This window comes from Kogia breviceps, chromosome 7 (genome assembly GCF_026419965.1).
Source record: "Kogia breviceps isolate mKogBre1 chromosome 7, mKogBre1 haplotype 1, whole genome shotgun sequence".
Classification (NCBI taxonomy): Eukaryota; Metazoa; Chordata; class Mammalia; order Artiodactyla; family Physeteridae; genus Kogia; species Kogia breviceps.
Window position 1 is genome coordinate 21,897,214 of NC_081316.1, and position 24,469 is coordinate 21,921,682.

Sequence of the window (24,469 nt, forward strand, 5' to 3'; positions counted from 1 at the left end):
AACTCCCTCCGGCGAATACCAGCCTCCCCGGCCTCCTCAGGCTCCCGGCCAAGTCCCCTCAGCTCAGGGAGACCCCTGCCCAGCCCCTTGGTCACCCTCCCTGCCCTGCAGCCTGCAAGCTCTCTCCGGGCAGTAAGAAGAGGCCGTCCTACAGCTGAGCTCACTTGTTCCCCGTCCCACAGGGACCACTGACCCTCGTTGCCTGATGTCCGGTGTCTTGAAAACCTGCTGCCTAATTATCTTGCGTGGATTTTAAAAATTCATACAAGCTGTTCTACAACTGCTTTATTGTTTCTCCCTGTCGCATTGCACCCATAGTGTTTATGCATCACATTCTACTGATTCATTCCCCTAAAGATGGGCAATTAGGTTGCCAACTCTGCTACACAAACAACAGCCTTGAATGCATCTCTTGTGGGTCAGAGTGAGAATGTTCCGGAACATATGCTGAGGAGAGAGCTCCTGGGGTGTGTCTAGTCCACTAAGCCCAGATGCGTTACTCCTCAGAGGGCCTCCACCAGCCTCGCAGGAGCCGCCTCGCCTGGGTTCTCACCTGCCCTTGGTCTCCCTCCCCTCCTAATTGCTATTTTTCTGATGGATGTAATGTGGTGTCTCATTACTGTTTTATTTCTCTTACTCTTAGTGAGTCTGAAAGCCCCTTCCCATACCTGTCAAGCCTTTGGGCTTCACCTTTTTGAACTGCCAGTTTACAATATCTGTCGATTTACCATCTGGTCTCCTGTTTCCTTGTGATTTATGGGAGGTGTTTCTATATTCTGGACATTCATCACTCATTGGTGTTAGACACTGAAACATTTTTGTCCTTCACCTGCCCATTATCTCTTCTGTCAGGCAGATGACAAACACATGTGCCTCATGGGACTGTATTGTAAATTAAATGAGATAATACACACCGAGTACTTAGATCAATACCTGACACTTATGAAACATGCAAAGGTGTTATTTATCATCATTGTTACTCAAGAATCCCACCCAAAGACATACAAAAAAACTATCAGGGGTTCTTGGTACATTGGGATGTTCCATGAATACTGGGACCTGTGGGTGCCATTGTGAGTTGAAACCTGGACCCAGAAAGGCCACGGAGAGCTCATCTCCCATGACAACATGGAAATGGACTGGGGAACAATGCGGATTACACAGGTAGATGACATCGCTCAGGTGACACACAGGGTCATGGTCCTGAATGTTGATGTTGGGTCTCTGAGCAAATGTAAGCAGTTAGGAGGAGGAGCTGGTGTCTAAGTTAGAATTCCCTTCACAGTCTACATTTTCTACAGAAATTCACTTGGCTGGACCCCTGGCCTCCAGCTTTGTCCCTCTTGCAATTCTCCTGCCAAGAATGTCTTCTCTGGCCAGCTCTATGGCCATACCACTCCACTTGGTAAAGCTCCATGAGGATGGCTCACTATTACACCTTGCTTTGGTCCTAACCCCCACTCTAGGGTTGAAACCTCCTTTTCTGGACCACCTAACTCTCACTTTTTCTGCCCATCAGCTCTCTCTGCCTTTCTCAGGGATATGTGGTCAGCTCCCTGGGGGCCAGGTGGTCCTGGTCTGCTGAACAACTTGTCCTCATGTTTAACTTACCAAGTGTCTCTCTTTTCATCCTACGTGTTCTCTCCCAATACTTCAACTGCTGCTCAACCCTTCCCAGATGGAGCAGAGGAGAGGTGCCACCTTTTTCTGATTTTATCCTTTACAAACACGACATAGGTATTGAATTAATCAAATATTCACTGGATCAGTTCCACCAGGAATTGCTTTTTTGTTCAGCATAAGGTAGGGGTCCAATTTCAAGTTTTTTCCTAAGTAGAGCCAATTGTTTTAGTACAGAGTATTAGAAGATACTTCCTTGCCCAACTGCTCAGCAGTGCCAACACTCTCATAAATCAAGTTTTCAGATTTTGTTCCATTGGTGAACTTGTCTATTCCCATATCCATACCATAGGCTCAATTATTGTAGTTTTTGAATACATTTTGACACCTCCTAGGACAGTTTCCTTCTGTTTCCTCCTTCTCCTCTTTCTTCTCCTAGGATGTTTTGGCTATTATTCAGCCATTGTTCTTCCAAATAAATTCTAGAATCAGCTTGTTAAATTTCTTTAAAAAAAGCCTGTTGGGATTTCAATGAGAATTTCTTTTGTAGGGCAATTTGGGGGAGAATGGACATATTTCTGATGCTGAGCCTTCTATCCATGAATATGGTAAACAGTTCTCAAATTATTCAGGTCTTCCTTAAGGTCTTTTAATAAAATTTTATAATTTTTCCTTAACACTTAAAAAAGTTATATTTTGTCTCTTCTTTTTTTACTCTTTTCAATGGTATGTTATAAAACTGTATCCTCTGGTTATTGCTGATATTTAGACGCACATGTAGAATAGTCTCTGTTTGGCCTCCCATATCCTCTCCACCTTTCTCTGCCTTTCTTTGTGCCCCAGGAAGTGTTTGTCTACAGAATGCATCACCTGGTTAGGTTAATGGTAGACACCTGTAGAGATTAGCGATGAGAGAAGTCAGGGTGTTTATTTCCCCAGGTCCCTCCCTGCAAGCCTGTGGTTGGCAGTGGCTTCACTCCTCTGCTGAGGAAGCCTCTTTCCCTGATTACTGCTTCCTCCTTTTGTCTTTTCAAGGCCAGGAGTGGTGGCCACTTCCTGAGGTTAAAAGAAGTCCCTCACGCTTTGCTTATTCACTTAACTCTGCCCCTCCTTTGTAAACTGGAGGGATTTGCTGAAATCCCTCCAGTGATCTTTCTGCGCATGCCATGTGTTTCTCGCCGGGACCATGACTGATACCATAATTGCCACCAGAAATGGCCCCAGAAAACAGACTCAAAATGGGATGCTAGCATTGGGTTGCACATATATTTGATGAGCATGTGGCTAAAATCTTTGCCCGGGGAAATCGAGTACCAGGAGCCTGTGTCATCCAGGGGCAACCCAATTCCTCAAATTATCACCAGTGGTGGCATGGGATGTGGTGCAAGTGAAGGGCATACAGATGTGTGGCCAAGCAGATGAGATATATAGTCGCTATGGCAAATACGGGGTTACAAAGACTGTGCAGTGGGCTGGCTACTTCTGAGGGCTCTGGGAAGTACACATAGGAAAAGGATGGTTCACACCTTGGGTGTGTCAGTGCCCTCCAGGCAGGCCACCAGGAACACACCTGTAACTCAACAAGCTGGGATTCTTACTGATTTCAGCTAAGGAGACCACACACCTGGGGGATGCACCTGGAGACTTAGAGGGTATTAGAAAGGACTCCTTATAGAATTGAGGCTTTTGTAGGTGATTCTGGGGAGGGTTTAAGGAAGCGGGGTTTTGCTGTGGATTGGATGCTGTCTGGAAGCTTCTTAATAACTCCCATCTAGAAGGTGAAGCTATAACGGGAAGTGGCAGCAGTGTCCCAGCTCGGGTGGCGTTAGAGGTCCACCCGTGATTGGAGTGGTCAGCAGCCCTGTCTGATAGTGGTGCCTGGGAAACTGCCTGTGTCAATAGCAGAACACCAGGCCTAGGGGAAGCCAGGCCTCTCCACCTCCTCCTCGGGCGGACAACAGCAAAGCTCCGTGGTCTCTAGAGGGAGCTCGGCCAGCAGCCTCGGGGCAGACCCTGCTGAGGGGCCCGCGGGGAGCAGGGGGCGGAGTGGTCAGCGCGCGGCCTCACCGCGGACACACACGGAGGGCGGCCCTCGCACCGAGTCACTCCGGTCACTCGGCGAGGCGCGGCGCGGCCACAGACCCACTCGCCCGCAGGGTCAACTGCAGGCACCAACACCTACAGTCCGCGGCCCAGCTCCACGACCCGCCCCCAACAGCCCGGCGCGCATGCGCACACTGCCGGCTCGGGAGCCATTTCGCGGGGCCGAGGGCGGGGAGCGACTGCGCAGGCGCCCGGCGCCGGAAAGGGCGGGGCGGTGTTGCGCCTGCGCAGTGGGCAGCGCGGGGGGCGGGGCCGGCCGTCAGCTGACTGTGGCGGCGGCGGCCTTGCGGGGTAACAGTCAGATCGTGGTTCCGCGCGGAGCGTCGCCGGCGCGTCACCTCTCGGAGGGCGAGGCCTGAGGCCGGCCAGACCATGGCGACCACCGTCAGCACGCAGCGCGGGCCGGTAGGCTCCGGCTGGGGGCGGGCTCCGCGGTCTCCGGGCACAGGGCAGGGCTCGACGCCGGGCTCCGGGCAAGCGGAAGGGAGTCTCGGGATGGGGGCAGCCCCGTACCGGGTGGGTCCCCGGGTTGGGGGAGGACCCGCACCCAGTGGGCCTTCGGAAGGAGGAGGCACCCAGAGAAGCACCCTGAACCCTGGACAGACTCTTGGATGGTGGAGGCTCCCAGGCCCGGCTGTGTTCCTCGGTTTCTTAAGTGACAAATGAGGGGTTGGGAGCCGCTAGCTGGGAGTGCCCTTCCGCCCAGCCCTCGCGTCCTGTCTTCTGGCTCAGCTTATTGTGTCACTGACGGCGAGCGAGTACAGACGGGCTCAGGCCGGCTCCTGGGGACTCGCCTCCAGCCGGGCGTTCAGACTGGGTTGGGGTGCGTCCTAACGCGTAGTGAGGTTTTTATCACAGCGGCTTGAAACGTACAGTAGACGGACCCCTAGGTCCTTCTCAGTCGGGACAAGGTTCTTTTGTGGACACTTTGATGTGCCTTCTCTCAGAAAGCCGCTGCTGAGGGTAAGCCCCCGGCTGCCGGGGCTCCTCACCCTCAAGTCGGGGTTGACAAATCTTGTTTTTGTTTCTCCCGACTGGAGAAGAATCCGCAGAACGTTTTTCTGAGTTTGAGGAAGACCAGGTCTTGTTAGAAGCCCCCTGGGCACAGATGCTCGTTCTAAGCGTTTGAATGGGACCTGATGGGAGTTCCTGGCCCACTTGGGTGTGGAAACGCCCCAGAGTCAGTAGAGTGATTTCTAAACTCGGATTTTCAGCGTTTCCACGTCTTTATCTTCACTGCGTACAGTGAGTTACAGCAGGCCCAGTGTCTGTCGGCACTTTCTCATTGCTATGCAAGTGGCTCATCATAGCAGCACAAGGAGCAAATTAGTGGCTCCCCCGGGAGGGGAGCGGTGGCGTGATGGGCAGGCGGCCCGGCCCACTCCTGGCCTGTCACGTGTCCTCAGCTTGCTGGGAACTCAGAACCCTTGTCGTCAGGAACCACAGGCAAACACCCACAGCCGGCTCGCGGCCAGGCGAAGGGAGCGCTTGGTGAAGGTGGGCCCCTCCTCTCACCAAGGGGGACGTTGGCCATGGGCTGTGACAGGGCTGTGACAGGGCCAGGGCGGCGGACGGTGTCCGGACTTGGGCCTGTGCTGTTGGGGTCTCGATGACCCGGCTGACTGGCCCTGTGCGGTGCTTCCCGGCGTGTTCTCTTGTCGAGTGGTCGTGGGCCTTCTGTCCGTGTGTCGTGGGCCCCATGCGTAGACCAGCAGGTGTTTGAGGGCTGCCCTCCATGACCTGTGCTCATGCAGTAAGGTTTGGTCTGGGCCAGAGCTGCTGGGGGCTCAGGGGTCTTGGGCGCCCTGTAGCCTGTGGGGCTTGCCCAGCTGGCATGGGTGCTCGCAGTATCTTGGGTGGCACCGTACGTTGACGCCTGCCATCAGGGTCTCACAGAGCATCCACTCGCAGACCCCGAGGTCTGAATTCAAGTCGGGGTGAACGGTGGCCTGCCTGGGCCGGGGCCGGGGCCGGGGTGAGTAGGGGTCTTGGAGCAAAAGGGTCTCTGACTGGAGACTTGATGGGGGAGCAGGAGCTGTGGGGTGGTGGGAGGGGAGAGCCTGGAAAGCAGAGTGGGGGCACGGTCTGGGAGATGGGGCTGCTGCTTCAAGGCCAGGAAGGCTCCTGAGCAGGGCTGTCTGTGCCAGAGGGCGGGGGCCCGCGAGTGCCGATACATCTGGCCTTGAGTTTGATCTCGTGGCTACAGTGTACTGTTTACTGTTTTTCTGTTCCCCCCTAATGTTTTTGCCTGGTGCACATCCTCTCGCTTCCACATCTCCCCGCTGGCCCACCCCCTCTGGGTTAACTGTACTCATAAAGGCTTTTTTGCCAGTTATCAGGCTTGGAGAACCTTTCCTTTTGTGGTTATTGGGGTCTGGTGGAGACCTCTTCCTTTGCCAGGGCGTACGGACTTGACGTTGAGGGAGCTCCCATGTGCTGTTGTGTGTGTGTGGTGCTGCGGAGGCCCCGGGGGACGGTGTGGCTTGTGGCAGAAGCTGCAAGTCCAGCTGGGGCATCGGGCGGGTGCTCCCCATGCTGAGTCCTGGCTGGGCGGCTCTCCCGAGTGTCCGCCCTCGGCCGGGGGGCCCCAGCCCTACCCACACAGGACGGGGGTCAGTCTCGGCCTAGGGTCACTCAGCAGGGCTTCCAGGGCCTGGATTCACACTCGCTTGGGCTGACCCTGAAGTCTGACCGTCTCTTCCCGCTTGTGGTGAAGGAGGGACAGGCAGAGTCCTCAGGCATGTGAAGCAGAAGGGGGGTCCCACGGGTCTGGGGAGGTTCCCTTTGTCCCTGAGAAGGGGAGCCTGAGGCTTTAGGAATTTGCTTAAATTCCAGGAGCCGTGGTGTTTGCGTCTGCAGGTTAGTCTTTCCCTGAATGGCCACTGAGGGATGCCCAGCCCTGTGCTGTCTGCCCATGTTCAGCAGTGCTGGTGTTTCTCTTCTGACAGCCCTTCTCCATCCTGTGATTTTGTCTGGTCCACGAACTATTAACAGGCACCCGATGGACACCCACAGGGGTACCTGTGTGGGGGCCCCTGCCTTCTGAGGTAGAACTCGGGTCAGGGGACCCGCTGCTGTTGACACAGCGCTGCTGGTCAGCTCGACTGGACGGCGGCCAAGGCTTGGTCACAGGCTAAGATGTGTGGTATGTCCCACTGAGTCCAGGCCAAAGGGGGCCAGTAGGGACCACTTGTCCTGCTTTTGGAGATGCTGGTTGATCAGTGGGGCCCCTCCTTCCTGTCATGTATTTTTCCTCGTCAGGCCTGAGAGCTGCCTGGTGATGACTGGGTGGCCCAGGATGTCCAGGTCCTTATCAGCCTTTCACAAATTGATAATTGGCTTCACTGGGGATGGCAGAGGGTGATAGTTGAATTTTTTTAAAATTTATTTTGGCTGTGTTGGGTCTTCGTTGCTGTGAGCGGGCTTTCTCTAGTTGTGGCAAGTGGGGGCTACTCTTTGTTGCGGTGCGCGGGCTTCTCATTGCAGTGGCTTCTCTTGTTGTGGAGCACGGGCTCTAGGCGTGCGGGCTTCAGTAGGTGTGACTCACGGGCTCTAGAGCGCAGCTTCAGTAGCTGTGGCGCACGGGCTTAGTTGCTCTGCGGCATGTGGGATCTTCCCGGACCAGGGCTCGAACCCGTGTCCCCTGCATTGGCAGGCGGATTCTTAACCACTGTGCCACCAAGGAAGCCCCTGATGTTTGAATTTTATCACTTGTTCTGCATTTATTAGCTGGACCTGTTTGTATAGATGAACGCTGTCTGGTTGTCCTTAAATACAGTCTGTATGGGAAAGGCAAGACAGCTGCTTAGTTCTCTCTCTTTCATATCCAATGTTCAGAGGAAAGAGTTGTTTTTCTTTTTAGGCTTGCACTTGGCTTTCTCTTTTTGGGGTACAGTTGTGGACCTACACTGTTGGAGTCTGGACCATCACCCGTGTCCCCGTGAGCTCTGCTCTGGATTCTCAGGGTGAGTTAGGAGCGCAGCCTGGTTTAGGATGGCCCCGTCTCCCTGTGATTTGGACCTTTTTGTGTGTGGTGACCCCGCTGGCCATGCACAGGCCTTTCTTGTTTGGTCTGATGCCACATGGCAACGCCAGCTTTCTTTTAAAGAGTGTTTGCCTGATAGGGTTTTCATTGTCGGACCACATCTTTCTGAACATGTGTGTCAGGTTGGTCTGTTGTCAACAGCATGGAGCTGGATTGTTAAAAAGTCAAATCTGAAGTTTGTCTTTTTCATTTTTTAACTGGAATGTGCTAGATAGTTTTATGTGTATAGTTGTACACACACACTTTTTGTTCCTAACAGTTGGTTTTGTGCTTTTATTTGTCTATTTTTGTTTCTTTTTCTCTCTTTGCCTTCTTTTGGATTGATTAAATATAGTTTTTTAAGTTCCATTTTTTGGTTTCTGCTGGTTTGGAAAACATATGTTGTCATTGTGTTCTCTTTGGGGTCATCCTGGAAATGTTAACATGTGGACTTCGGGCTGCAAGGTTAATCCTTGTAACCACTCTCCTCCTGATCAGTTGCTGCCTCAGGTGGCCTCTCCCCATCCTCCCAGGGGCAGTGGACTGAGACATGTGCTGCTTTCTCTAGTTCCTGAAAGGTATGTTTGCTGTCTGAGATTCTGGGCTCACAGTCTCCTTCTCTTGGGACGTGAAGGTCCCTGTGTGGCATCTGCCATTGAGCTGCTGGTGGCAGATTCGCCTATGCTCCAGCCCTGTGCCTCTTCCCGCAGCTGAGAGCACCCCCAGCCCCTCTTCCCGTTCCCCCGCTCTGCTGTCTGTCGGTGTCTGTGGCATCCGTCTGGGCATTGCGGCCTGCAGCTCTGTGCCCGTGCCCTCCCGTGTACATGACCTGGGGGCTGCCCAGCCCCTGCGTTACTTGTCGTTTCTCAGACACCTGGCCAATTCCTCGGGCTCCCCGCCTGCAGTCCTGCTTGTGTACCTCCCGTGCTGCCCCCCTCCCTCTGTTGATTCTGATTCACCACCAGCTGGACAGGAACTGGGTGGGAGGATGGCGAAGCAGGGCTGGGGGCCCAGGTGGGGCAGCTGCCTCAGCCGACAGTGAGAAGGTCCTGCAGGTCGGGAAGCCACCTGTGCTTTGCGAGGTGTGGGGGTGACCAAGTGGGGGTGGGGCTCAGGCGGGAGCCCTGCAGCAGCTTGTCCGGCGGCTTCATTGTGGGCACGGCCACGGCAGTGGGCACAGGTGCAATGGCCTCTCGCTGCCCAGGGTTGCGTTCTTCACACGGGTTTCCTTCCACGGCTCCTCCTCCTCTCTGTCCGTCTTGCTCCCTCGGGGGTCTGGAGGGTGTCAGCGCACACGCCGCTCATCCCCAGGCTTACCATCCTGAGCAGCTCCCAAGAACGTCGCACACGGACCCACCCTTTCCTTCCCTGGGACCCTCCCTGGCTTCCCTGTCCCCTTGGGTGGCCTCACCTCTCCTGCCCACTCAGGCGCTCCTGTGGCTCTGGCTTCCGAGCAGGTCCAGAATTGGATTCCTTCTCAGCTTCTGCTTCTCCCACACCAACCGCACCCCTTCGACTGGTCCCGCCTGCCCCCACCCCACCCCCCGCCCCCCACTGTCACACGCTGGGGCCGGGCGCCAGGCAGAGCCAGATGTGCATATGCACAGCACCTCACCTGCCCCGGCTGCTCACCTGCCCCGGCTGCTCACCTGCCCCGAAGCCTCACCTGCCCCGGCTGCTCACCTGCCCCGAAGCCTCACCTGCCCCGGCTGCTCACCTGCCCTGGCTCCTCACCTGACCTGGCACCTCACCTGCCCCGGCTCCTCACCTGCCCCGGCACCTCACCCGTCCGGCTCCTCACCCGCCACGGCTGCTCACCTGCCCCAACGCCTCACCTGCCCTGGCTGCTCACCTGCCCCGGCTGCTCACCTGCCCCGAAACCTCACCCGCCCGGCTCCTCACCCGCCACGGCTGCTCACCTGCCCCAGCGCCTCACCTGCCCCGGCTGCTCACCTGCCCCGGCTGCTCACCTGCCCTGGCACCTCACCTGCCCCGGCACCTCACCTGCCCCGACTCCTCACCTGCCCCGGCTGCTCACCTGCCCCGGTGCCTCTGAGTCAGAGCCTATCAGTGGCCTTGGCGCAACACCCCTGTCCTCCGCTCCACCCTCCTGCTCTCCCTCGCTTGCTCTGCTCCAGCCACCTCCCTGCCTCAAGCTGCCTGGCGGGTTCCTGGCCAGGCCTGTGCACGGCCCTCCCACGCTCTGCGTGACTGACGCCTTCATGCCATTCAGGCCTCTGCTGAGGTGGCATCTTCTCCCGAAGCTGCCTCAGCTGTCTACACCATCTTACCTCACCCTGTGTTTATTCACAGCGCTGCAACTTTCAGCAATTATTTGTCTTCTTTTGTTAAACTACGAGCACCACGGGACCCCTGATTTCTCCCCAGCATTTGGCGTGAAAATCCACACATACAGTGACGTTGAAAGACTTGCGGCGCGATGCCCGGCCCTGGCGCCCCTTGGCGCGTCGTTGGCTGTTTCGTGTTGCTCAGATGTGGACAGGGTGATCCAGCTTGCTTGCACCGGACCCCGGGCTGGCGGGAGCAGCTCCGGAGTCCCTGGGCAAGGCCCGTGGAAGCTGCTGGCTGTCCTGTCAGCCCTGGGTCTGGCCCGCGTTTGGGCCGGTGGCGTTGTCTCTCTCGCCGACCCTCGGGCGTCTTCATGCTCAGTTAACGCCGTGTCTCGGTCCCCTCGTCCGGAGCTTGTGTGCACTGTGTCCGGCAGGGCTGGGACAGCCAGACGTTTTGGCCTGAATGGCCTACCCAGGTTTGGGTCATTTAGAAAGTTGGGGGAGGCCTGAGGGATAGGAATATGGGAGGAGAGCTGACACAGAGGCTTTTGTGGTGAAACCTGGAAGAGGATTGTGGGGGGAGGGGCGAGGGGGGAGGGACTAAGTGGCGCCCTCTGGGGAGCCCCCCATGGCGCTGGTGGTGCCAGCCTTCCCTCCCTCTTGCTTCTGGGCTTTTTCCTCTTTTCTCATTTCCTGAAACCAGGTCATCGGCAGGAGGTGCTGGAGACTTGAGGAAGGAGCAGGGTGTGTGTGTATGTGGGGGGCGGTGACCTGTGCGGAGACCCATCCCCGTGGCTGCAGGTATCGGCTGGCAGTTGGAGTTTTCCTCTCAACTTTCTCTGGGAAGATGCTGAGTTTATGGAAGAATGTCAGTGAGCCGTCCAGTGACCGGCAGGTGTCTCTTAGGCCTCAGCAGGCATGTCCTGGGGCCTCTCTGTCGGGGTGCGATGTGCTGGGATGAGCGTGCAGCCTGCTGCTGGCTGCAGGCCTCTGAGGCTGCTGTGCGACGGGGTCTTTTGGCTGGTGGGGCAGCCGTCAGCCGCCCCGGGTGCTGAGCCCCACGTGCCCTGCCCTGACCCGCCGTCACCCTGGGCCTCACCCCTGCTGTTGTCTCTGGTGGGCGGGCCTAGGGCAGGTGTCCCCAAGGTGCCTTCAGGCAGTCACCCTACAGACCTGGAGGCTCCGGGTTCAGTGTTGGCTCCACCTCCCTGGGCTGTGATCCCCCTCCCCCATCCCTCACAGGCTCTGACCATGTGGGATTGGTTTGTTGTGCTGTGTCCCCCTCCCTTGAGGCCTCAGCGTGGCCCGCTGTCCCCGTGTGGCTCCTGCGTGGACTGTGCTGAACCCCAAAACCAAGACGAGTACAATAGAGGGAACATAACTCCTAAGAGTTTAATTTCATTCTAGTTTCATAACCTCTAGGAGCGTAACCTGACAAGACAGGATCAGTGAAGGAACAGAGAGGCCTTTCCTGACCTGTCACTCTCGCCACTGAATGTCCCCATGCGGCCTGCTCCCTGTGGGGTCCTTGGCGCTGAGGTGGGCAGTCATTCCTCAGACCAGCAGGCGGAGGTGTGGTCTGTGCGCCAGCAACCCCTGGGAGAGTCATTTCTGTAAGACGAGCACCGGGCAAACGGGCTGTGGGCAGACGGCAAGGGGCCCGAGGGGCTCTGGATGGGGTGCGTTTGTGGGGTCACGGGAGCCTGGTCTTGGCGCTGGCAGGGATTGATGATTGGCGTGTCCCGGGCATCTCAGCCCTCCTGAAGGGTGTGGCCCGCGAGGTGTCACCACCCGCCTTCCTTCGAGGGCCTGTCCTGGAACCCACTCAGCTGCACTACGCGCCCAGGAAACGCGGCCTGTGATGCCCTGGGGAGGGGATGGAAGGCACCTCACTCCTCTCCTGGCACCGCCGGGGCCTCCGGGGGACAGCCTCTGGGGGCAGCCTCCCCTGCCCTGGGCTGGGTCCTTGATGCAGCGGAGGTGTGAGGCGCAGAGCTGGCTGGCTCCCAGGCAGAGGGGCGGGGGGTGGGGCTTGCTTTTAGAGAGAAGCAGCGAGAGCGCTAGGCCTCTGGGCTCAGAGCCGACGTGCGGGCCGCTGGGGGCCGGCAGGCGCCCTCATGTGCGCCTCCGTCAGCCTTGGTGGGGGCGCGTGATCTCCAGGCCCAGACTCTCCGGGGACCTTCCAAAGGAAGGGCGCTGGGGCGCTTAATGGGGGCGGTGCTCTCTCAGGGGCGCTGTGAGCTGGGCCGGTGGGGTGCTGCCTGGGCCCCTGCCTGGTGCTGCCTGGTCTGCGCAGGAGAGACCTCCGTGTCAGGTGGCATCTGGATGTCAAGGGGTCCCTGGCGGCCGCTAGAAGTGCAGTTGCCAGAACTCGCTGTGACACACTGGGCTCTTCCTTTCCTTGTTCCCTAAAACCGCCCAGTTCTTCAGGACCCGTGGCTGGGGTCTGTGACGTCCCCTGGGTGGCTGAGGGGGCCTGTGGCCCAGGTTTCCCCCCAGCAACCAGACCTCCGTCGTGGGTCCCGCAGCTACTCCCTTCCGTTCACCTGGGCTCTGCTCACACTGTGGCCCCTCCAGCCCCCACCCCCACCCCCCGCCCGAGAGCAAGCAGCGGTGCGGCCGTCCAGGGCTCTGCACACCGGGGGGTCGGGCCGTCTGGCTATGGGCCATCTCTCCATGCGTGATCTCCTGTGGTTTTCTTGGGAGTCGTCACTTTTGGAGCCACCAGGCTCTACCGGGCTCCACACTCAGGTGTGTCCCTGGGAGCCGGTGCCGCCCCATCACTTCACCTGTCCGGGACCAGGTCTCCGGGCTTCTGGTGGTTAATCTGTTGGGTTCTTGGTTTCCGGGGCGTTTTTGCACGTGAGCTGTTTCTCATGGAGACGTGTGAAGGATATCAGCACAGAGGCCTTTCCAAGTCACTGGACATCCAAGCTTCAGGTTTCACCCCGTGAACAACGCCCACGGTGGACAGGCCTTGCTTGCAGCGGTCCTGGTCCTGGGGAAGGGATCATGGACACGCGGACCAGAGTGTGTGAGGCCCCCAGGCCCAGCGAGGACGCGAGGCCTGCTTTCAGGGCAGAGATGCGCTCGGGCCTCCACAGAGCCCCCCGTTTGCTGAGCGTCCTGCTCCTGAGAGCACAGGCCCTGGGAGGGGCCCGCAGGGTGGAGATCCTGCCACTGCGGACCCTCGTCCTGTGGGTGGGTGGCGCCCAGCTCTGACCACTGTGCTCTCCGCAGGTGTACATCGGGGAGCTGCCTCAGGACTTCCTGCGCATCACGCCCACGCAGCAGCAGCAGCAGATCCAGCTGGACGCACAGGCTGCACAGCAGCTGCAGTATGGAGGGGCACTGGGCACCGTGGGCCGCCTCAGCATCACCGTGGTGCAGGTGGGTGTGGCCGCCTGTGGGCGGTGGGGGGGGCTGTGGGGGGAAGGGGGCCGGAGCGGGCAGGGCGGGGCCTTCGCTGTCATTGCATGTTTCCACGTGGACGATGGGGCTTCCTCTGATCCCGTTTTTCCGTAAACACATACCTGGTGGAGAACGATGGACGTGAAGATAGTGACGATCGCCCGGGTTTCGCCAGGAAGAGTTAGAGAAGGGGTCCGGAGCGCCACTCGCCCTGCCGGTACCGGGGAAGGGGCGGCGCGGCTGCAGCCTGGTCATCCTGGCCCCCGGGAGAACCAGATGTGCTGTCAGGACGGAAAAGGCGCTGCCACATTGCTCTGACGGGCTGCGTGAGGCTGCGGGAGGCAGAGACGTCTGTCCGTCCGTCCATTTGTCCCCAGCAGACACCAGGGCCGTGCCTGGCAGGTCGTTGTGCCCAGTAAGCTTCGGGGTGACCTTCCTCAGACACTCGTGTGCCTGCAGTGCAGCCCAGTCGGTGTCTCAGGGGAGCCACTTGGAAGCAGGCAGGCCAGGCCTCCATGTCCCCTCCTTGGTGCCGGGGGCGCGGGAGGAGAGCACGGTGGCAGACGGACCTCCACAGAGGGCAGCATCCGTGAGCAGAGCATGGCCTTGGGGCCAGTCAGGGTCCAGGTGAAGGGAGGCGCCTCCCGCACTCCCGGGCAGCTAGCCTTGCTCAGCCCACAAGCATCGGATTATTCAGGTGGAAAAGCCCTAGCGGCTAGACAGAGACAACACAACTGCCTTGAAGCTATTGAAAATCAAGGCCGTTTCACTTTGCTGCTACATGTTTTCCAGAAAATACCAGGGCAGCTTCTAGGAATTTTGGGGGGGAAATCTGCCATCCTGAGAACTGCTCTAGTGAATTCACAGTGAAGACAACAGCATGTGAGGGCTGAGGCCCTCTCCCAGGCGCTTTTGGGAGGACATTACCCGTGTTATCTGTGTCTGCTCTTGGAGACAGAGGATCAGGAAGTCAGCGGGTGAGGAGGGCAGGGGCAGTACGGCAGTAAAAGCCTGCGTCGCCCTGAGGTACAGAGTATGGGTGCACCGATGGCGAGCTTCGAGGACAGGTGTGGAGTGGCCCAGTTATTATCGTGGAAAGTACAGCTTGAACAGGAATTGCCACCCTGTGCCAGGGGCTGCTTCAGGGCCAGGCCCTCCTGGTGCTGCCAGCTGGGGGTCCTGCGGCCTTGGGGCTCAGCTCTGAGTGGGCACCCTGTCCTGAGCTGGAGTTCAGGGCTCCCTCGGGGTCTGTGTCGGGAAGGTGTGGGTGAGGCTGGCAGGCCCTGCAGTTGGTGCTCCTGGGAGAGCCAGCCGACTTCAGGGGGCACCCATGTGGGGGCGTCCAGGGGGTGGAGGAGCAGTGACCAAAATGGGGGAAATTACAGGAGGGAGAGGCCAGGGAGGCAACTTGCCGTTCAGTGTCGGACGCGCTAAGTCGAGGGTGTTTTAAAGGCAGATGGCCAAGGCCGGGAGGCTGTGGACCTCAGGGGAGAGGTCCAGCAGTGATGCAAGGCGGGCGTCCTGAGGGGCTCAGGCTGGTTCTGCATGGAAGGGTGGTGGCTCTGGGACGTGCGGTCCTGGGCAGCCCTGGCCAGAGCTCTGAGAAAGTTGGCACGAGAGTGGGGGATGCGGGGGGCAAGGAGGCTTGCAGACAGAATAGGGGCTTGTGCGGAGCCTTCCAGAGGGGAGAAGAGAGAGGGTGTCAGTGCAGGCAGCAGGGCTTTGGGGAATTGTTTGCTGTTTTTAAAAATTGACCTTACTGAATATGATCTATGTATGTTAAAGTGCACTGATTTGAATCGGCCTACATTTCAGTGACCTCTGACACGCCTGTCCAGGCCTGTGATGAAGAGCTTCCCCCGCAGCACAGATAGTCTTCTCTGCCTGTTGGTGGGCCTGCCCTTGACCGCAGTGCTGACCAGGCTCAGCCCCGGGGCGCTTCCAGAGTCTGTCTTTGCCCAGAAGGGACGGGGGTGCCAACCCCGGGCCGCCTTGAAGCGTGGGCTTCTGTGTGAGCGTGAGCTCCCATTTCGGAGTGGACTCCCGACTCCAGAGCTGGGTGGAGTCTGCTTTGGAGAAGCTGCCAGGCTGGTCCCTGCACGGCCGCACCACCGTGGCTTCTCCCAGCTGCCTGCGGGGCTCCTGCGCTCTGGGGGTAGGCAGCTTGGCCCGGCCGGGCTGGGTCTGAGCCCATCCAGCATCTCCTTGTGGCCTCATGGGGTTGTGGTTTGCGTGTCTCTGATGACCGATGGAGAGCATCTTCTCACGTGCTTATTGGCATTGAGCTTTTTTCTTCAGATCTTTTGCCTGTTTTTTAATCATGTTGTGTTCTCATTGCTGAGGTCGTGAGTCCTTTATGTACTGGACACGGGTTTGTGACCAGACTTGATGCCGTAGGCGGGGCTAGTGTGTCTTCCTCCTCCTGGCCCTCAGGGAGCCGCCAGCTGCCCTTCCTGGGTCATGCTTTTGCTGACCTTGCCTAAAAGACAACAGACTTCTTCTGGTTTTTCTTGTGCAAGTTCTGTAGTTTTAGGTTTTACACTTAAGCCCATAATCCGCTTTGAGTCAGCACTCCTGGCCGACAGCCTGATGTGCTCGTCGGTGTTCATGTTTTCTCCTACAAATGCATCACGGCCGTGCCGAGCAGCCCGTCTGCCTTGAGGTGGGCCCGGGACCTATGTGAGATGTGGGTGGGCTCCACCGGGTGCCCACGATGAGTTGCCTGCACCCCTGGCCCCCACGCGGCGCTGGGCAGGGATGGTCACTGCCGAGAGGCTCCTGCGCGGGAGGGGAGGCCGGGGAACCAGCACGGTCACTGTCCGAGGGTGCAGGGAAGGCCTTGGCTGGGCCCTGCTTCTCCAGGGTGGCCCCCGTCCCCCTGCTTCTCTTCTCGGTGGCTCTTGGCTCTGTCCTGGGATGGCCTGCCCTTTTCACCCTCCTCCTCCTCTGGGTGGGGATCCAGCCCCTGCCTAGCAGCAGCCGGTGTGTCCTGAGTGTCAGGCACGGTGCCAGGTGCCTTATCGCAGAAACACTGGACCCAGCCTGGACTTTCTCCTCCCTCCTGGGTCCCAGAGCACGGTCGTCCCTGGGATTGACTCTGGGACCCCACAGACACCACAATCCAAGGATGCTCAAGTCCCTTATATAAAACAGTGCACTTTTGCACGTACCCTACACACGTCTTCCCGTGTACTGAGAGTCATTACTGGATTACTCGTAACACCTAACACACGGTAAATGCTGTGTGCATGCAGTTGGAATACAGTGTAAAGCTATAAAAATCGTTGCTGGTGTGGCAAATTCAAGTTTTGCTTTTTGGAACTTTCTGGAATGTTTTTTCCTAAAATTGTCGATCTGTGGTTGCTTAAATCCACGGATACGGAGGGCTGACAGTTCAGTTACAGCCGTGTTCTGGTGGGTCGGCACCCAGAAAACTCTGGAAGCCACGAGTGGAAGGGGCGGCCCACTTAGCTGAGCTGCGGCTTCCACTGTGACAGCCGCTGCCCCATCTCATACGTTGGCTTTATTTCAGGCCAAGTTGGCAAAGAACTACGGCATGACCCGCATGGATCCGTACTGCCGACTGCGCTTGGGCTACGCAGTGTACGAGACGCCCACAGCCCACAACGGCGCCAAGAACCCACGCTGGAATAAGGTCATCCAGTGCACGGTGCCCCCGGGCGTGGACTCCTTCTACCTGGAGATCTTTGATGAGGTGGGGACCGCGCGGGGGCCACTCAGCCGTTCCAGAACTTCGGGTTTCCTATGGCTTTGTGGCAGGCATCCTGGTGTCCCCAGCATAGTGAAAAGCACGTTTCCCCTGCAGAGTCTTTAGAACTTGCATTCAGACCCGTCACCTGTGTCCAGCGTGTGGGCGTCACCCGACCAGGCAGGTCAGGCAGCTGCTATCTGTACACAGCTCGGATGTGACGTGGTCAGGGCCCGTGGCTGGGTGGCGTGAGTGGCAGGAGCCTCCCGAGTGTCCCTGGGCCATCGGGTGCCCTGGGCTCTAACTCAGCCTGGCCCTCTGAGGGCCTGTCGGGGCGTATCCCACCGCTCCTGAGGCCGGGTCGGCTGCCCCCTCGCCTGTGGTCAGCTGACGGGGCTCGGGGGGGCGGTGGGCAGCTGGGCTGGGAAGTGGCCACAGTCCCCAGGATTCTGCCTTCCTCCCTTCCCCCTGGGTCCTCCCTCACACCCTGCCCCATCGCCTCTGGGGCCCTGGGGTGGAGGGGAGGAGGGGAGCATGTGGTTGGTGGGGGCGCGCACGTCTGCAGGCCCCCAGTGGAGCCTCCCTCCCCCTGCACCCACAGGAGGTGGAGAGAGCGGGGTGGCCCAGGATGTGCACACCCTGCCGGGAGGGCTGGGGAAATGGGGCAGCCTCCCGGGCAGCCCTGGGGTCACCGCCATCTCCCATCGCCCCCCAGCGAGCCTTTTCCATGGACGACCGCATTGCCTGGACGCACGTGACAATCCCCGAGGCACTGAGGCAGGGCAAGGTCGTGGACGAATGGTACAGCCTGAGCGGGCGGCAGGGCGACGACAAGGAGGGCATGATCAACCTGGTCCTGTCCTACACGGTGAGGCCGGCCGGCGGGCCCAGGGCCACTGGGGTGCCGTTCCTGGGCTCACCGGCATCCCCGCCCTTACTCCCAGGTGTTTCTGGCATGTGGACACGGGGAGGGGGTGCAGGGACCCCGGGTGGGACCGACTGCCCAGCCTCACAGCCGCCGCCTCTGGCACCTTGTCTCACCCCCTTTCTAGTGCTGGACTGATTCACAGCAGGTCCCAACATCAGTGAGTTTACTCGTGAACGTGCCATTGTGCCTCTGTAACAGACGTTTCTACGTAGACGGAAAGCCATCGTTGTGCTTAACTAAAGAATTATAAACAGAGAGGCTGTTTGACCCTGGAATTTAAGCTTAGGTTCCTTTCTTGAGCGGGGTTCTCTGTTGGTCACGTCTCAGCCATGGTTCAGCAGGTCTGATGACACCTTCTACCTGCGTCCTCCAAGTCCTCTGGCAGAGGAGCCTTTGGGGTGTCGGTGTGGGCAGGGACTTGATGATGCTGGGCGGGGCGCAGGGCCTGGCTGGACCCGCCTCGATCCTGGGTCCGGTGACTGGGCTCCAGGCCCTGTGCTGTCCCTCCCAGGACGGTTTCGGCGAGGCTGGGAGTGATGAGGTTTGGCTGAGTGCCGTGATCTGCTCTGACCCCCTGATTGTCTCTGGTGTGTTTCAGTCGCTGCCGGCTGCCGTGGTGATGCCGCCTCAGCCCGTGGTCCTGCTGCCCACTGTGTACCAGCAGGGCGTCGGCTACGTGCCCGTCACAGGTGTGTGCTGTTCCTCCTCCGTGGCGCGTCTCCGTGGGCGTTCGAGGTGGCGGGGGGAAGGCCCGTGGGGATTCGGGGTGTGCGCTAGAGGCTGGGCCTGGTCTTCAAGGGGTACCCGGGGAGCCTCCCAAAACCAGGGGTCCGCTGTTACGTTTGAATGTTACATGTGTGTGTAGGAAATAGGGTTTGTTTTTTGTCTGTCGGCACAAAGAAGGTGAGTTGAAATTTATGGAGATGTTGAAATGTGATTTCTAAGCGTTTTGAATCACCGCAGCACAAGATCACTTCCTGTTGGGTGGATGGACCCCGGGCTCCAGCATTACTGTTTGTCTCCCATCTTTTTACCTTTATGAGGTACTTTTCTTACACGTTGGTAACCTTTCTGAATGAGTGGTCCGCACAGCACAACAAAGTCAAGTTGGACTGTGGCTCTTCTGCCTTTGGATTTTTTTTTTTTTTTTTGCGGTACGCAGGCCTCTCACTGCTGTGGCCTCTCCCATTGCGGAGCACAGGCTCTGGACGCGCAGGCTCAGCAGCCATGGTTCACAGGCCCAGGCACTCCGCGGCATGTGGGATCTTCCCGGACCGGGGCACGAACCCGTGTCCCCTGCATCAGCAGGTGGACTCTCAACCACTGCGCCACCAGGGAAGCCCCCGCCTTTGGATTTTTGAGCCTTCATGTCAGCCAGTGATCGGCTCCCACCCTGGGCCGTGATGGGTCCTGGGCTCAGCTCCCCCCCAGCGTGAGCCACCATAAAACTGGGCGGTGCATGGGCAGCGGGAGGCTCGGGGCACTGGAGAGACCAAGTGACGCCAAGGATGCCGTGTGCACGATGGTGGCCACGTCCCCAAAATCCTCTAAACTCCGTCCAGAGCAAGGTGAAGACTGTGAGGCCCCGAGTTAGCTGCCCTAGGACTGCCCGCCTCCCATGTTAAAACTGAAGACCCTCCAGGTGGAAGGGGCCTAAGGAGAGCCAGGGTGTCTCCTAAAGTTTGTCTCGACTGTTCCCAAAGTGTCAGAAATGCAGGCGGTGGGAGCGTGGCCCGGATGCAAACCAGGCAAGGCGGATGGCGGGGGCTCGCAGAGTGAGGCTGTCAGCCATCCCCAGTCCCGGGTTCCCTTTCCCTTCTCCCCATTTCTGAAAGGCGGTGGGCGAGCACCTTCCTGGGCTCGTGGAGCAACCTGGGGGCCCCAGCCTCAGCGGGTTTGAGTGCCCTCTGGGGCCCAAGTGACCTCTCGCCTCTCAGGACGGCCAGGACTAAAGGCCGGTGGGCAGGGGCTGTGGGCAGGTGCTCGGCCCGGCTGGCCCAGGAGGGACCTGGGAGGGCTGGGCTCTGCTGCTGCTGTGGGAGCACATCCCATCCCCTCTGTCCCTGGAGGTGGCCGTGTGTGTCCAGCACAGCCTCGGTCGCGCACCTGCAGCCGATGCCACCTCGTCTCGACACTTGCTGGCCCTTCTACCAGTTTTGGTCTGGACAGCATTGAGCTGCCTTCAGGATCTTCTGACTTCAGACAGGAAAGGAAACCATGTCCTAAACTTCTCAGTCCAGCGCTCCCAGCCTGGTTGGGCGGATTGTTTGTGCTTTTGAGTTTATGAGAACTAATTATTTTATTTTATTTTTAAAATTTATTTATTTATTTTTGGCTGCATTGGGTCTTTGTTGCTGCGCACGGGCTTTCTCTAGTTGCAGCGAGCAGGGGCTACTCTTTGTTGCGGTGCACGGGCTCCTCATTGCAGTGGCTTCTCTTGTTGTGGAGCATGGGCTCCAGGTGCACGGGCTTCAGTAGTTGTGGCCCCCGGGCTCAGTAGTTGTGGCGCATGGGCTTAGCTGCCCTGCAGCATGTGGGATCTTATTTCTCGACTAGGGCCCAAACCCACGTCCCCTGCATTGGCAAGCGGATTCTTTTTTAAAAATAATTAATTAATTAATTTATGGCTGAGTTGGGTCTTTGTTGCTGTGTGCGGGCTTCAGTAGTTGTGGCTCGCGGGCTCAGTAGCTGTGGCGCACGGGCTTAGTCGCTCAGCGGCGTGTGGGATCTTCCCGGACCAGGGCTCAAACCCGTGTCCCCTGTATTGGCAGGAGGATTCTTTTTTAAAAAAATTAATTAATTAATTTATGGCTGAGTTGGGTCTTTGTTGCTGTGTGCGGGCTTCAGTAGTTGTGGCTTGCGGGCTCTAGAGCACAGGCTCAGTTGTTGCGGCACATGGGTTTAGTTGCTCTGCGGCGTGTGGGATCTTCCCCGACCAGGGCTCGAACCCGTGTCCCCTGCATTGGCAGGCGGATTCTTAACCACTGCGCCGCCAGGGAAGCCCTGCAAGCGGATTCTTAACCAGCGCGCCACCAGGGAGGTCCCAGAGCTGATGATTTTAAACCCTTTTCTACTTTTCAGAGAGGGGTTTGACTAGGCCCTGCACTCCCTTAGGCGTGGAGTCTCTGTTAACACTCTCCTTCTCACGTTTGTCTGGGTTCCCCCACGAGACCACCTCAGGACAAGGAGTCAAAGCTTTGACTTGGGGTCCGGTGGCACCAGGTGCTCGGACTGAACCTTCCATCAGCTGAGATGCTCTGAGGTTCTCAGTTGTCACCCGTGTCTAACAAGGGAGTGAGGGGATGTGGCTGGCGTGAGAGAGTGATACCAGGAGCCTCACATGTAGCTGGCGGGGCTGTGCGTCCGGGGCCCCAGGGCCTCTGCCCGAGCGCACAGGCCCCGGTGCGGCAGTGCTCGTGAGCGCCTCGCCTCGTGGGTTGTCTGCTGTCACGGGGAAGGCTGGGCACGCGCTGGGCGAGTTTTCTTTCCTCGTCAATGTCTGATTGTGATGTGAGTGCCAAGCTGGGAAAGTCTGTTGTGGAATGTGTGACAGAGGAAACGGTGTGAAAGTCTCAGGTGTTGGGGCAAAGGGGTGTAGACTGTGTTTGCTGTTTCATTCTCAGGTGGAGGGAGGTGTTTTGTGGCCTTTGATGGATGAGAATTGACCCCTGTGGTGTAAACGCACATGTTCTTAGACTTGTTTCTGCCCCCGCCACCCCCGCTGTGAAGTGGGCTCATGTGAGGTGGCGGGGGTGCTGCTCACCCCTGTTTCTCACAAGTGTCTGGCCAGTTTCTGAGGTCGTGTTGGGAGACGAGACCTGGGGGGCCGCCCCCTGGAGCGGCTAGCCCGCGTGTCGGAGGCGCTGCTTTCCCTGAACCCTGTCTCCTGCTCACAGGGATGCCCGCCGTGTGCAGCCCCGGCATGGTGCCTGTGGCCCTGCCCCCAGCCGGGAGCGCCCAGCCCCGCTGCAGCGAGGAGGACCTGAAGGCCATCCAGGACATGTTCCCCAACATGGACCGGGAGGTGATCCGCTCTGTGCTGGAGGCCCAGCGGGGCAGCAAGGATGCGGCCGTCAACTCCCTGCTGCAGATGGGCGAGGAGTCCTAGATGCGCCCGCCGCCAGCCCGCCCGCGCACCTGCCCGCCCAGCTCCCAGGGGCACCGCCCCCGGCAGATCCCCGTGAACGCGCCCCGTGTAGCCCCTCCCTCGGACGTCTGTGTAGCCCAGTCCACACCCTTGTTCGGGATGCATGTGGTTTTCGGTTCCTGCAGCCGTTCTCAACGTGGTCGGGGTGGGTGGGGGGCCTCTCCTGCATTGGGCAGAGGTCTGGGTCCCATGTGCGCGCCCGCCGTCCCGGCAGGCTTTCCTGGGAGCAGCTGCCCCTACCAGGGCCTTCGTGCCGAGCCTTCTCTGGTTTGATTGGTGGCCTGCGGTGACGCGACCAGATCGAGTAGGCCCATTAATGCAAGGCACACAGAACCCACTGACAGCGGGTTAGGGGTCACATAGAAGTTTCAGCTGAAAACGTATCTCCTCCCCTTGGTGTTGTTCGTGGACTGTTCACCACCATCCAGCCTCGGCTGCAGAGCTCAGCCTGAGTGCAGAGCAGCCAAGTCTGGGCTTGGCGTCGGGAGCCCTGGCCTGAGCCCGGGGCCCTCAGTCTCTCCTGCTGTCTCACCCGCCTCTGTGTGATGCTGTCCCGAAGGGTCACCACTTCTCCCCGGGATGCACTCTGGCAACAGAACTAAAATTGGGGGTGTAAGAAACAGATCCAGTCTTTGTATTTGCTTATTAAAGGGCATTTAGGAATTCCTGGCTTACTACCAATGTTAATTTAGGGAAACTAGGTTGGGCCCAGTCCTGTGGATCCGTTTGGGTGACAGAGAGGGCAGTCTGGTGACCGTCAGTGCTGGCAGGTCTTCCCAAGAGGCAGGAGGTGCCCTGCCGTGGGGACGGCACCCTGGCCCTGGCTCCGGCCGCGGACAGAGAGGAAGGGGACAGGCTGGGTGATGCCCCGTGGAAATCAGAAATCTGAACAATGTCTCTGAAGTGACGTGCTGTGCTGTGGTCACTGCGGTCCGCGGTAACTCGCGTTCACCGCTCTGTCTTTGGAGTCATTGCCCAGCGTTTGGACATAGAGGTGGATCCCAACTGTGTGGACGTCACTGGAAGGTCAGCCCGAGGAAGTTAGGAGGACTGAGGCTCCAGCCCTTCCCTCCATGTAGGTTAAGTGTGGCACCACTTTCTGTCTCCACCGGGCGTGCATGGTGGCCCCGGGTCGGGGAGACCTGCGTTGGTTGGTGGGTTTGGACCACTTGTGCCTTTGCCGCAGGCTCTTCTCAGATGCTTGAGAGCGATTGTTGCTCGGCTGCAGCCCTAGACTGTTGGGCGGTGACCTGACCACACTCGGCGCAGCTCCACACAGGCCGGGCCCCCAGCCCCAGGTGACCCCACGCTGCCCCAGCCGCCCCGCCCGGGCCTCCGTTCACGGGAGTCTTAGCTTCAGGGTGGCTCCAGACCTGCCAGCTCTCGTGGTCCTTTTTCACGGATGCTGCTGCTTTACTAGGTCAGAGGAAGGTCACGCCCTGTGAGGCCTTTGTTAAGTCAGACGCCCTTCCTGCCTCGGCTTCGCGTTCATGTCCGTGCTCACTGTCCAGGTAGCCCCTGGGGGTGGCGTGGGGGCTGTCTGGCTTGGGTGCCCGCCGCTGCTGGGTTGCTGCTGGGCTGCTGCTGGGCTGCTGCTGGGCCCGGGCCCGGGCCCGGGGCCGGGGCTCCGTGCAGCTGGCTGCTGCTCTGTGCTGGTGAGGAGAGAGGCATTTCCAGTGGGCCTGCCCTCCCTGCCATTTCAGGCACCCTGCCGGGCGTTGGCAGAATCGGTCCTCCGAGCTTCGCGTTGCTGTTGGGGTCCAAGGTCCAGATTTTTCCTTGATTGTAAGATACGTTTTTACTTTTCAGCTTTCTAATTTAATAAATGGTCTGTGTAAAATAGAGAAGTCAAGTTCTCCAAGGAGAGTTTACCATTTTTGTTGTGTTTTAACTCGGCTCGTAACAAGCAGGTTGACAGCAGTCGCAATAAACTCAGCAGCAAACTAGTTACAGGGCTCGTCAGTGAAGGCAGAGAAGGGCACAGGCTGCATTCCGACTGGGAGCCTGAAATATTTCCGTGCAGCGTGGGTTTGGTTTTCTGGTTGGGTCATGGAGGACAGGCCCCAGACACTGTCCTCCTCTCCTGGTTCCCGAAGCACCGGCCTCTCATTCCTTTGTCGTCTGTTTGTAATTCTTCTCCAGGCCGTTCCGACCTGGGAGTAGGAACCGAACATACGCCACGGTGTGTCTCCCCTTATAAGAGGGCCCACGACGCCCGCCTCGGAGCCAGACCCTG

The 24,469-nt window shown here is 58.7% G+C and overlaps 1 protein-coding gene across 2 annotated transcripts; it reads left to right on the forward strand.

The window, feature by feature from the left end:
• Positions 1-3,905: 3,905 nt before the first annotated feature.
• TOLLIP (toll interacting protein) lies at positions 3,906-24,080 on the forward strand. Of its 2 annotated transcripts, none has more exons than XM_059070413.2 (6): positions 3,906-4,128; positions 13,279-13,428; positions 16,982-17,164; positions 17,874-18,026; positions 18,685-18,775; positions 21,983-24,080. In XM_059070413.2, exons 1-6 carry the CDS (start codon positions 4,096-4,098, stop codon positions 22,192-22,194), a joined length of 822 nt encoding a protein of 273 aa, XP_058926396.1. In that variant the 5' UTR covers positions 3,906-4,095; the 3' UTR covers positions 22,195-24,080. The 2 variants fall into 2 exon arrangements, with proteins under 2 accessions (XP_058926396.1, XP_066893969.1); XM_067037868.1 differs by lacking the exon at positions 3,906-4,128 and adding an exon at positions 5,130-5,220.
• Positions 24,081-24,469: the final 389 nt, after the last annotated feature.